Source organism: Thamnophis sirtalis, unplaced genomic scaffold, assembly GCF_051295495.1.
Source record: "Thamnophis sirtalis isolate CommonGarterSnake01/CBP01778 unplaced genomic scaffold, rThaSir2_p1.2 scaffold_11, whole genome shotgun sequence".
Taxonomy (NCBI): Eukaryota; Metazoa; Chordata; class Lepidosauria; order Squamata; family Natricidae; genus Thamnophis; species Thamnophis sirtalis.
The window spans coordinates 45,344,534-45,359,058 of record NW_028261391.1 but is presented as its reverse complement, the minus strand read 5'-3'; the positions used below and the strand labels follow the sequence as shown (position 1 = coordinate 45,359,058).

Here is a 14,525-nt window from a genome sequence, read left to right as displayed (position 1 = left end):
GCTCTTCTCCAGTGAGTCCTTCCTTCTTATTAGGTGGCCAAAGTATTTGAGTTTCATCTTCAGGATCTGCCCTTCTAAAGAGCAATCAGGGTTGATCTCCTCTAGGACTGACCGGTTTGATCATCTTGCAGTCCAAGAGACTCGCAGGCGTCTTCTCCAGCACCATAGTTCAAAGGCCTCAGTTCTTTGATGCTCAGCCTTTCTTATGGTCCAACTTTCACAGCCATACATTGCAAATGGGAAAACCATAGCCTTGACTATACACACTTTTGTTGGCAGGGTATTAATCTCTAGGAAGATACAAACTATTGTCTAAAATGATCATTTCAACAAATGTGTACGGTAAAATAAGGAGAAATAAGGCCAAGACTAAATGGGTGCTAAATGGAGGTGGACTGAATACAAAAGTCCTCCGGGATTGGGCGGCCTAGAAATTTAACAAATAAATAAAATAAATAAATAAAAGTGAAAGAAGTACGGAAGAAAATATGTTAGAGGTGGTTTAATCATATAGAAAAAGTAAGTGAGGATCAAACTTCAATGCACATCTGTGAAGAAAAGAGTGAATGACTTAAGAAGAAGGGATAATCAAGGAATTCCACATATCTAGTAATATTAATTTTTAGTTTAATACTACAGGAGTTTGTGTTTGTGCTCTTTTAACTCATTCTTTTTCTGGATATTTTATTCTGTGTTTCGATATTATTTTTAATGCTGTTAGTTGTGTATGGTTGCTTGTGCATAGGCAGTAATATAGATTGAAAGAAAATTTTAAAATATGAGAGAGATCCTAAAAAAGAGAGCAGTGAGCATTTTTTGGGGGGGAAAGACAATGCATGCAATAATGGACAAATGTAGTAAAAGCAAGAATGGTTTACTAAAACAGAAATGTATAGAGAGATATAATGAGTACTATTGATATAAATACAAGTGTAGCTGCATTTTTCTTTCCCTTTTTTATTAAATGCCAATAATTTTTGGAGATACTATTTCTTCCTTCTTTTCCGCAGAATGTCCTGGAAAGGAATAGCACAAGGACCATGTATATATGTATGCAATTCAACTAAGGTGGATACAATATGTATTTAATATATACTAGATGTAGGCAACCCTTTTCAGGCAAAGAGCTAGTAGAAATGTTACTAAATAGCTAGAAATGCCTATTGCGGACGATACACAATTGTATCTGTCCGCCCCGTGCCAACTCAATGAAGCGGTGGACGTGATGAACCAGGGGCTGGAGGCCGTTAGGAACTGGATGAGTGCTAACAAACTGGTACTCAACCCGGATAAGACCGAGTGGCTGTTGTGTTTCCCCCCCAATAATTTGGCTAATACACCAACGCTTAGACTGGGGGGTCAAATTCTATACCCCTCAGATAGGGTCCGCAACTTAGGAGTCCTCCTGGATCCACAGCTGACTTTTGATCACCAGCTGTCGGCTGTGACCAGGGGGGCATTTGCCCAGGTTCGCCTGGTCCGCCAGTTGCGGCCCTACTTAGATCGGGGGGCTCTCACAGCAGTCACTCGAGCCCTTGTGATCTCTAGACTGGAATACTGCAATGGGCTCTACATGGGGTTGCCCCTGAAGTGCATCCGGCGACTACAGTTAGTCCAAAATGCAGCCGCGCGAGTGATAGTGGGCGCACCACGGTTCGCCCACGTTACACCTGTCCTCCGCGAGCTGCACTGGCTACCTGTTGGTCTCCGGGTGCGCTTCAGGATACTGATGACCATCTTTAAAGCACTCCATGGTAGTGGATCTGGGTACTTGAGAGACCGCCTTCTGCCGATTACCTCCCTAAATCGACCAATTAGATCGCACAGACTGGGCCTCCTCCGAATCCCATCCGCCAGTCAATACCGACTGGCGACCACGCGGAGGAGAGCCTTTTCTGTTGCTGCCCCGACCCTGTGGAACGAGCTCCCCATGGAGATCCGCACCCTCACCACTATCCAGACCTTCCGCGCAGCCCTCAAGATCTGGCTCTCCCAGCAGGCCTGGGGATAGGCTCCTAATTACCCGCCCGAGTGTTTGACTGTTGAATGAAAGTTGGGTTTTTATTACTTTTCTGCTGTTCACATATTGTTTTGTTTTGACCTTGCACCTCCCCTTCCTTGTGGTTGTAAGCCGCCCTGAGTCCCCTCAGGGAAAAGGGCGGCATATAAATCCCAATAAATACCTAAATACCTAAAATTGATCTGAAAAAGTAGTCCTGGAATGATACTCATTTCCAAACAAAATAATGATTATGTTGGGTAAGTTGAATATTTTACAACTGAAGTAATATATAGTACTAGCATGTATTTCTATAATTGTAGAAATGTAAGATAATTACATATAGTGTGTATACATGTATGTTACTGTACTGCACTGAACACATCTAAGAGTTTGGGATAAGTCATGTGATACCTGTGCCTCTTGCTAGCATCTTGCCTCTGTTTTTTACCCACCTGCTTTTAGTTGCCACTTAGCTGCCATTAAGCGGAGTGAGGCAGTTGCTTCACTCTGCTTAATGAAAGAGTTGGCCCTACTATCCTAGTATACAATAACCTCAAAACCAAGGTGGACAATTGTGACACTCCAGATACTGCAGAACTAAACTCTCAGTAACCCCAGCTATGGGGGAGGATTACAGATGTTGTATTTATGCAGCATCAGTTTCCCCAATCCAACATGCAGTTAATATTATTATTACTCCATTCAGTGCAGGTGGCAGGATTGAAGTTCAGAGAGAACTGATGAGCTAACGCTACAAAACTAGCTTATGGAAGAAACAGTATTTGAACCATGGGCCCCTAGATTCCTAAGACAGTCTTTCAGTCACTGTCAGCCAACTCCTTCTGCATCCCCTTTCTGTTTAGAGAAGCCTAACAGCCACAAACTAAATTTAATCAGATTTTTCTTTTCCCTTTTATTGTGACATAATAATTTCTGTCCATCTTTACATAGAGCTCAAACCCAAGAACCAGGTGCTACTGTCTCTCTTTTCTCACGTCGTCTGTAAAATATAGCTAAGCACGTAATCACTTTCTTTCTCACATGCATACACTCAGCCACCCACCAGTTCCCTGGCAAGACAGCACTGGCATAGAGCTAAAATTAGCCAGTCACCCACCTGTCTGGGTATAAATAGAAAATTAAAGCAGCACATAAGCAAGGTTTCAAACTCTCTGAGCCCCAGATGGGTACCACAATGCCTGATGCCTACCCTAGACTGTATTGCAAGCCAGTCCCTCCTGTCAGAGAGGCACAGGCATTTTGAGTCAAAGCCATTGCTATTAAATATAAAAGTCAAGTAGAGCATGGGATTCTTTCCACCATCTCATAAGAATCCTGCTTAAATATTCTCCACACAAACAAGTGTTATCCAGACTCAGTGGACTGTAACCTCCACTAGCCACCAGCTCTGATCCTCTTTGCTAGTTAGAGACAGAAGTCTTAGTCCGTCTCATTCTGACAATGCCAGATGGAGAGAGGATCAGCTAAAGGTGCCAAACAATTGATTATCCTACTGACAAACTCATAGCTTTTGGTATGGCTCCACAGTGGCCCCTAAAATATCTGGTAAGTTATTCTAAGTTGAATGATTGGAATGTGTAAGCCTGTGCAGGGAATAACACAAACCTTATTCCCAAAGGTTCAGATCAGAGGTGGGTTCTAGCCGGCATTATTACTGGTTCACTCATGTGCATGCTTCCTGCGCACATGTGTGCTGGATGCGTGCTGTGCACACATGCACAGTTCAATGGAAATTGTTCTGCACATGCGCAGAACTCCAAAAATAGATGGTGATGGCGGTGACCGGGGAACCTTTTTGGGGCGTGGCCAGCCTGGGTCACTGCCAGTTCTGCGACCCAGGCCGGCATACCACTACTGGTTCGGCCGAACCCATCCAAACTGGTAGGAACCCACCTTTGGTTCAGATACAAAAGAGTTAAGAGAAAGAGAAAAAAGAGTTAAAAGAACCCCAGAATCTAACCTGTCAATCTAAGTAGAAGCTAGAATCTATCAGAGACTAGGAAAACTGAATGGTACATAGCCAGATAGAAGCAAGAATCTCAGCTTTTAAAACAAGATCAAGCTCATGTTATCTTTGTGTTGCCTTTTCTGTCTGGCTCAAAGCCATATAGACACTGGCCTAATTCCCAGAACAAGAGAGCCAATCTGATGTAGTGGTTAATGCATAAGGCTAGAAACACGGAAGCTGTGAGTTTTAGTCCTGCCCTGAGCATGAAACCAGCTGGGTTACATTGGACCAGTCTCTTTCTCTCGGCCTTAGGAAGGAGGCAATGGCAAACCTCTTCTGAAAAACCTTGCCAAGAAAACTGCTCAGGCAGTTTTTAAGAATTGGATACAATTGAATAGAAGAGGGGAAAAATCCAAGGAGAGGAATCAGAGATCCAGGAAATGTACAGCAATCCAAGTGGAAACTGGGTGCTGAATTTTATTTGATGGAGAATGACCTGAGTTGTGTTTCCTTTATTATTCATTGTTTCTTTTGTTCTACCTGGTTCTGCATTGGCTGAAGGAGCAGCCACTGAGATAAACCTTATAGAGTTCTCTTTTTCTCCCCCCCCCCAGCTTCATTTTCCATTTAGTTTGTTAATCCTGATGTTTATAATGAAGTCTCACTTTTTTTTCATGAATCTGCCCTTTTAGTCCAGGAATTTAGCCTTCATCACATGACCCAAGTACAATAAACTACAGAAAAAAGAAGAAAAGCAGAAGCTGATAGCAGCATTTATTGATTAGGCTTTCCCCGCCATCCCGAAATAGTGAGAAGGGGCAGCGAGATTGTGGGTGGAGGTTCTAAAGAACCCATAATTGGATCCAGGCAACCTAGTTTATCAAATCCCTGCGGATATATGTACCAGCATGCCTCATTGCAGCCTGACAAGATGAAATTCAGCTTTGGTTTCCCTAAGAAGCCTCTTCCATATATTCCTATTTATATAATGACAAACTAGACTATCTCTTTCTATCTCTTTTAATAACTATGTCATTATGAAGTCATTAACTTTAGCCACTAGACAATTCTTGACTTCTTTGGCTAGAGATACATAGCTTCCTTGCTTAGACAAAAGAGCTCAGTTTCTCCAAAGGGAGTATAAGGGTAAATTGTGAAGGGGGAGGAAGGGAAGGCGTTATTGAAATCCAGGCTAGAGAACCAGAAGGTCTTTTTAAAACTATCCTCTTTGCAATGAATTCCAAACACATCCTGATTGTCAGATCTCGAAGCCATCTTTTACATTGGGTCTTCAAGCCTGCCACATTTTCTACTGTGCGAAAATGGGAGGGGGATTAGATAGGAGTATGGGTGATATATAGTCAAAATAACATTCTTTTCTAAAATAAAGTTTAAGTCCCTGCCCAGCAACCACATATCCATCACATGATCCAATCAGGCACCATCCAAAACTGGAGATCCCTTGTGGTTACATCATCACAGTTGCAGCGCAATGTGTCCTTGACTCTGTGGGAAAATAATGTTATTTTGACTATATATCACCCATACTCTAACTAATCCTCCCTCCCATTTTCCCACAGTAGAAAATGTGGCACTGATATCCAAGAGCTTCTTCAAGCATAATAAATAACTGGTTAGCTAGGCTGACTGTAGATTTTATAATCATATAGATTGGGTCAGTAAATAAACAAGTGAAATAAAAAAAAAATTGGAATTCTTTGTCTTTCTTACATTCTCTCTTTCACACTAAATCCCTTTTCTACAGATTTGGTTTTATTGATTTAATAAGAGGATTTCTCATTAAAATCTTCTCGTGTGAAACAGTATGGTTTCTTAGATATTCCTTGTCTTTCAAGATTGCCATGAGGTTTGTTGTTTATTTCTGGGCTTGGGACAAAAGGCATCTCCCCTACCCCCCAGGATGAACTGGAGGGAGAAATTTTGGTAGAATAGCTAAAAATGAAGGTGGACTGACTAGGGAGTATCAGGAAGTTCTATTCACTGGTGGTAGTTTGTCATAAACGTATTTTATTGCACAGCTCTGGGAAGAAATTATCCTCCCTCTAAATCTGTAACAAGGTGAAATTTTCATAATCTGGCCCTCAGGCTCTACTCAAAAAACCCAAAGAAGTGACTTGTGTGTGCACACCGGTGCTCAGACACAGAGAAAGACAGGACATCTTGTTTCATAATGCAAGACTATTTCAAAAAAAGTATTGCCATCTACACATCATTTTATAATTTATATAATGGCAATGGATTCCATAGAAAGTGCTCAGTTGCAACATGGATCAAGACTTAGTGACACTATAATAACTGCTTGCATACTGTACCCTGTTTTGGTCATAGTTAGCTCACCCTTCTCCATTATGCTACCCTCGATATATGTTGTTTTTCATGTCCCATGATTGCCATTACTAGGATGAATATGTTAGGAAGGAATGACTGGGGTGGAATTCCATAGCCTCTACAAGGCATTATGTGAGGGCAGGCAGGCAGGCACTGTTGTCGTGAAGCCTCTTTTCTCAGAGCTGCTCATTCAGCCAGATTATTTGTCTTTGCTAAGGTGATTTAATGATGTATTATCATCTTTACTTTTTTTTAATCTGTCCACTATTACAGTTAAATTTAGGTCACTGACAGTTGAATCTTATTATAGAACTACTGATCAGAGTGAAAGTCGATTATTAATAAAAGTACATCCAAATATTGGCAAAAGGCTATTTTTGGCCACTGGTGTTACTGCTTCAATCTGGTTATTTAATTAAGAATCTTCTCTCTTTGTCCAATGTCACCTATTCTAAGCAATCTGCAGGATACAAGACTGCCTGGACTATGAAATACCAGGAAAACTGGTTGCCATTCAACAACCAGTGAATGTATACTAAAACAAAATGCAGAGTTTTTTTAATATTAACTATAAAGTGAATGAGCCTTTGGTTAAATAAGATTTCCTGAAAAAATCCTACTAGAAAAAAGAACTGAGTATTAAACTTATTTGACTGTTAGCAACTCTGAAGCTCTTTTAACAGATAAGTAAAGATGTAATTATAAAGTAAGATTGCAAACCTGAAGGAAAATGTGTATCAGAAAACTATGTTACAATAAGATGTGTAATAATTACATTTAAACAGGCTGGTTATTTTGGATGGCACACTGCTTACATTTTTAAATCTCTTGAGTCTATCACATTACTAGAATGATCAATCCCACAAACAGGGCAGAGACAACTGTTGCTAATGGTAGACCCTTTTAATAAGTCAAGTCTTCTTTCGGAAAAAGAAAGACAAGAATTTAGGACAGAATCCATGGTATCCTTAGGTGTGCAACCAATAGGAGCAAAGTGCATCTGAAAAATCACTTTTCACTTCATGCAGTCCATAATTTAAAGGAGATTTAAGATTACAGAAGATCAAGGGATGTCTGTGCCAATTCTGGTACCACCATTCTCCACACTAAATATATAGCTTTTAACCAAGTGCCTGAAGGTGTGTATCTTTACCTTTTACAAATTGCTCTCATTCACAACTGCAACTCAATTCTCTGTGAGCACAATCTCAAGAGTTCTGTCCTAATTCACATATCTTGGTGTCAGGCAGGCCTGATCAGGAACACCTCCCTACAAAAACAAGTATTTAAAGATGCAGGGCCAAAAGGGAAAAAAGTTCAGAGGGTTTCCCATTCTTTCCAGAATGCAAAGATCTGAGGAGAGATCCTAACCCAGCAATGGCATTCCCGAGGCACTTAAAAGTTTTCTCAAAGGTGATACCTAGGTTTCTGAATGTCCCTCCTATATATTAAAAACTGGATTATAGTTTCCCCATGCTGCTCATGCATTATATAGTTTTATATCCAGTTTATGCTTTGTCATTCGTGTGCTATGAATTTTGTTCATACCAGGTGTTCTCTGTAGGGGTTTTCCTCATATGAAAGAGGCTCTCCCCCCTCCCTCTCCCAGGAATGGAAAGTCCCACTCTTCTAGAAGCTCTAGGACTTAAATGCTGTATTTCTGGTATGCTTTGGCCTTTGTATACCTCCTGTATACTGGTTTTTTAAGGGTTAGGGTTGCTTTAGAGGACCACAAAGAGCATAAATGCAAGGATTGGCGACAAATTTACTTTTTCATCTCCATTGTAACCATGCATGGTTGCTGTACAGGCAGTCACTAAATGAGGACTTTGTTTTTTCACACATGCTATACTTCATGTACTAATCACATTCAACTTAACACATTCACAAAATATTCCATACTTCGAGCCTGTTAAGTTTATCTTAAAAAGCTTTTCTGAGCAAGGGTGGGTTCCGGTAAGCACTACAGCTCATTTGCTCGTGTGCGCCCTGCGGGTGCATGTGCAGTGCAATTAAAATAGTTCTGCGCATGCGCAGAACTGAAAAACAAGATGCCGGTGCTGCCCAGGGAACTGGTTCGGGGGCGTGGCAGGCCTGGGTCGCTATTGATTCCAGTGACCCAGGCCGCCAAACCACTACCAGTTCAGCTGAACTGGTCCGAACCGGTAGGAACCCATCACTGTTTCTAAGGCAGCAAACTCACAATATACTTTCCTTCTCACCTTTATATATGTTTCTCAATGACTTTCTGAAGAGTAAAACTCTGATGTGTACACCTTGTGTCCTTATAAAGTTGAACTCTCCTTACCAAATTTTATTCAAGCCCCTGTGCTTTTATTTTGCTTATGAATTGAAATAAAATGATTCTGCTGTTTCACTTCCCAAAAGAAAAAAGAAAATTTCAAAGGGCTGACAATCCCCCAATGGCTCGCAGGATGAGAACATGATGCCCAATCTTTTCAGGACAGGAGAGCACATTTGGATTTTGAGTGATATGCTGGGGGCCACTTCCCCCAAAGTGGCCAGCTGGGATCAGGGCACAAATCATAGCATGGTGTGTGTGTGCTCTTAAAATGACAGCAATTACAATTCTTAGTCAAGGTGATTTCCCTTGTATGTTATTATTTTATATATATATATGTATGTATGTATGTATGTATGTATGTATGTATGTATATATATATATATATATATATATATATATATATATATATATATATATATATATATATATATATATATATATATATATATATATATGTTTTTATTTGTGCTGATAAATAAATAAAGGAAGACTAGTATAGATCTATTTCAAGCTATTTAGCTCTCATCAGCTAGCCATATCCTTACCGGGATTCGAACCTGTGCTCTATTGCCTCCCAGGCAGGGAGTTAACCATTTGAGCTACAGAGAACGACTCCTTTTATCAGCCAGCCAGGGTGGGAGGTATATACTTAAAGTCACAACTTTATTTATTTATCAGCACAAATAAAAACACAAATATAACAAAGGCAACAGTAAAAATATTGGGTTTCTGTCTGGATGGACTCTTGTGACGAGCCTAATGACAGAGAGTGGAAGTGTGACCTTCCTCCCACACTTGGGCATACCAGGGGTTGTGACTTTAAGTATATATATATATATATATATATATATATATATATATATATATATATATATATATATATATATATATATATATATATATATATATATATATATATATATATATATATGTTTTTTTATTTGTGCTGATAAATAAATAAAGGAAGACTAGTATAGATCTATTTCAAGCTATTTAGCTCTCATCAGCTAGCCATATCCTTACTGGGATTCGAACCTGTGCTCTATTGCCTTCCCAGGCAGGGAGTTAACCATTTGAGCTACAGAGAACGACTCCTTTTATCAGCCAGCCAGGGTGGGAGGTATATACTTAAAGTCACAACCCCTGGTATGCCCAAGTGTGGGAGGAAGGTCACACTTCCACTCTCTGTCATTAGGCTCGTCACAAGAGTCCATCCAGACAGAAACCCAATATTTTTACTGTTGCCTTTGTTATGTTTATCAGCACAAATAAAAAAACACAAATATAACAAAGGCAACAGTAAAAATATTGGGTTTCTGTCTGGATGGACTCTTGTGACGAGCCTAATGACAGAGAGTGGAAGTGTGACCTTCCTCCCACACTTGGGCATACCAGGGGTTGTGACTTTAAGTATATATATATATATATATATATATATATATATATATATATATATATATATATATATATATATATATATATATATAGAGAGAGAGAGAGAGAGAGAGAGAGAGAGAGAGAGAGAAAGAGAGATTATATATATATATATATATATATATATATATATATATATATATATATATATATATATATATATATATATATATATATATATATATATATATATATATATATATATATATATATATATATATATATTTACAACTCCCGGTATGCCCAAATATGGGAGGAAGATCACTACTTCCATTCTCTGTCCTTCGGCTCGTCACAAGAGACCATCCAGACAGAAACCCAATATTTTTACTGTTGCCTTTTTGTTACATTTGTTGTATTTGTGCTGATAAATAAGGACAGAGAATGGAAGTAGTGATCTTCCTCCCATATTTGGGCATACCGGGGGTTGTAAATCTAAATAGATACCTTTCACCCTGGCTTGGCTGATAAGGAGTCGAGCTCTGTGGCTTAGTGGTTAACACATCTGCCTAAGATGCAATACAGCACAGGTTCGATTCCCAGTAAGGGTATGGCTAGCTGATGAGAGCTAAATAGCTTGAAATAGATCTATACTAGTCTCCCTTTATTTATTTATCAGCACAAATACAACATACATACATACATACATACATACATACATACATACATACATACATTATACACACACACACATACATACATACATACATACATACACTCTGTGTCTTTTGGGGCTGTATTTGACTCTGAGGTTTCAGTAGTAGGAAAATCAAGGTATCCATCTAGGAGGACTTTGGGTAATAAACAACACAGTAACACGTCTAACAGGCTCCTTTCAGAGTTTGTGATCCTGGCAAAACAAAACCCCAAATGATTAAAAACACATTTCTGAACATTCAGTTACCATTTGAGCACTAAGCAAGCAGTGGCATAGATACAGACAAAGTAGAATAAATTGAAGGTTTATTCTAGTTCAACTGTAAAGCACAGTATGAGATCAATAGGACACAAGGCAGGAAATTTTCTTTGCGATATGCTGTCCGACAGTGCATTGATAATCAGCATCAATTTCTTTATGAGCACATATGCAGCTGGATATGCAACCACCATCATTTAGACTTTCCATTTCACTCTCCAGATCCTGGGAATTAACTTAAAATAGCCCTCATGATAAATTGGAGTTACTATCTCCACAAGATAAAGCACAGATAACTTGTATATATGAGTAATACATCAAACATATATATTTCTTCCATTGTTTGTTCATATTTGGAATAAAATAAACATTGCATACTAAAGTTAGAGCTGGGAGACACCGCAGATGGATTATTAGGCTTCAACAGAAGAATTTTAAAACACGCACACACAGAGCTGCCCTTCAGTTTTTCAAATACTATGCTATGTGTGTGTGTCACGTGTTTGCCCATGATATGGTTTCCTGACTTAACCCAATTTTCTGTTAACATGGTACTCTAGGCACAACATCACCATATCAACTGGGTTCACACATAATCTAGGACAAACTTGTGTTATAGCAGGGGTGTCAAACTTGTGGCCCGCAGGCTGCGTGCGTCATGCCAGGCCAGGCCCACCCCAGCTCCACAAAGGGAAAAAACGTCACAAAACATCATGTGACGGCTACGTGACGTGGTGAGTTTGACACCAATGAGCTATATAGTATATCATGTAAAAATAGCCCATTTGGTCCTGGGCCTGGATAGGTCATAGTGCATTTGCCATTGGTCCAGAGCTATACTTAATACAGCCATGGAACATTGGGTCCCTTCATAGATAACAGAGAAGAAGGGTGATCAGATAGTTTGCCACTCCTTTACAAGATGGAGGATGCATGATTAAGCCATGGAGATTCTTTGAAAATTACCAAACAGTCTGGGGAGAAAACAACCAGGGTGTAAGAGTGCAACGATTCTGCAGATCAGGGCAAAGATAGATTAATATAAAGGAAACATGCAGCATTAAATGATAAAGTAGGTCAGAGGACAGGCTAATATATTTCCCAACAACTACCCCCTTCAATTTGGGGATTAGAGACAGAGGATTATGGGAATTGTAGCCCAATGCATCTATAAAACATCAGGTTGGAAGGAAGCTAAAGTAGGGCTAATCTGTTCTAGCTCCTCTTCTTTTTTCAGATAAAAACAAAAGTATGGACTACTGAATGTAAACATCAAAGGAGGGGAGCTGCAACCCAAAGACTGGATCCAAGAGATTTTTAACCTGGCTCTCCTCCCAGAACATCTCTTGGGTAGATGCAAATTCATTTAAGCAGCAAAGTTTTTGTCCATCAGTGAAGAGGTTGACTAATTGCTTTGTAGGGAGTGGTATGGAGAAAGGACATGAGAGCCAACACAACAGTTCTCGCAGTATGGAAAGAAGAATTCTGAAATGCGGTGTTTATACAGTATCTCTACCACATTATCAGTTGACCCTGGTGATCCCAGGCCAAATGTAGTCTGATACTGAATCAAAACAGAAATATGGCTATTATCTAAATCCAGTATAATTCAGATCTATAATTTTCTCCCCATCATCTCCATATAATGTCTACTCTATGCTGTTTTCTTCCTTCTCTGAAGAATCACAATAACCTGCAACTGCAATGGGGGTACTGGACAAGCTACAGCCCCTTCCCATTCTATTGCTTATAGAGCTCAGGTGTTTTTTTAAGGCCCACCAGACAAACACAAAAGATGTGTAGGCTCTCAACATCCCTATGCCTGCTGTTCCAACGACACATGTCCCAATCCACCCCTCCTCCAGAGTGCTGGGAACTCCTACCTTCATATAAGGTCCCAGTTACAAACTGGTAGAAGAAACGGATCGCTCGTCCCAGCTGCTTCTTGCATCGTTGCTGGCAATGAGCCATGGCATTAACAATACAGTGGCAGTGGGGGGACACCTGGCTGTAGACCCCCAGGTTCTCAGGAGCAGGCGAAACCTAGTAGAACTCGGAGAGAAGAGGGTCTTCTGCTCTGGCCTATCACACAGTCAGTATTCAGGCAAGAAAGTCAGAGCCACCATTGAAGGCAAAGACTTCTGATCTGTTGACATGAAAAGTTTGGACTTGATTGAAAAGATGCAACTGAGATCGGCTGAAGGCTTCGGGGACGCTAGAAGAGCAGAAATGACCAGGCAACAAACAGACACGCCCACAGCCAAAGCTGGGGAAGATCGCCGTGTGCCCCAACCCTTGGGGCGGAGGCAGGGACCGGCAGCGGCCGTCGTTTCAATCCAGGGCGCTCGACGATCCTTTCCAGGACGCTCCGTGGAGCAGGAATTTCCAGCAAAGTTGCAACGAAGAGCGGACAGCGAAGCTGAGTCAGCGCCAACAACGCCGCGGTTAATCGGCCGTCCTGGTTGCTGGAAGAGGGCAGCAGCCAACGGTTTCCCGCTCCGGGCGGAAACCTTTTCGGATCCTTGGTCGCTTTGCCTGGCATGACATCTTTCTCCGCCACACCCAGTTCTCCACAAGGCAGCTGCCAGGAAACCAGAGGCAGTGCTAGGTTGGCATGGCAATGGTCTGACTCCACAGGTCCTGCTGACCAATGGGGCGCTGCTCCCCCCCCCCGATCCTCCTCCTCCCGGCTCGTCTACTGGAGCCTCCCTGGATGTTCCTTCCAAAGCACTCCCTCAACTGCCCTGGACTGCAACGGAGCGCGTGCAAAGTGACTTCTCCAACTCTCCGGCCGAGCAGAGGAGAAGCCACAGATGGCGAAAACAAAGCGCCCGCGGGAGGCATTTGCGACTGATCAAAGCACTCGGTGTCTGAAAAAAAAGATCCACCATCACGCGAAATTTGCACTGGCAACATTTGCAGGAGCGGCTGGCACACCCGGAGCTCTGCCCTATTCCTGAGCTGGAATAATTTAGAGAAGTCTGCATTTGTTTTTGTTTTTTTAAAGGGAGGAAAGGGGAGTTGAAGAACTTGCGCGAATGGTTTCTGAAAATAAGGTGGAAGAAAGGGATTTGGTCTGGGCATGAAAGAGAGAAGACTGCAGGAATCAGAAAGGAAGAGCTGGCTAAAACATGAATTGCCTGCTCAGATGCTGCTTCCTTTTTGAAATTAGCAAGAAGTGAAGCAATCATTTGGATTAAGGCGAACTCTCTTAAATGCTCTGCCTCCTGGAGACTACATGGAGGAAGCCTCATTACCTTTCAGAATGTATTTCTGACTTCCCAGTCTAATTCCCAGCCCTGAAATTTCCTGGCATTTTCCCATACAAGTTCTAACAAGGTTCAATGGTCAGATTTTTAAAGATCAACCAAAATCACATGAGGCTACCAACTTGTGGTTTTACTGATATTATCTAACATATAGGTCTGGTTCACATGTGACATTAAGCCATGTACAAAGATGTACATCCAAACACACATTGTGGCTCAGTATTATCTATGGCCCAGGACACTTTGTAAAGTATATCAACCCATCGTTTTTAAAAGTCCTA

General features: G+C 41.0%; 1 protein-coding gene across 2 annotated transcripts in view; it reads right to left on the bottom strand.

Moving 5' to 3' along the window:
* Window positions 1–14,525, bottom strand: part of KCNIP2 (potassium voltage-gated channel interacting protein 2) — a 135,311-nt gene that overhangs the window by 44,444 nt on the left and 76,342 nt on the right. Inside the window, exon 1 of one of the 2 annotated variants that reach the window (XM_087725727.1) lies at window positions 12,859–13,081. The exons of the other annotated variant lie outside the window; for it this stretch is intronic. Coding sequence (XP_087581853.1) covers window positions 12,859–12,946 — 88 coding nt within the window. The 5' untranslated portion in view covers window positions 12,947–13,081. Of the gene's footprint in view, window positions 1–12,858; window positions 13,082–14,525 lie in introns of those variants that run through there. 2 annotated transcript variants of the gene reach the window in all.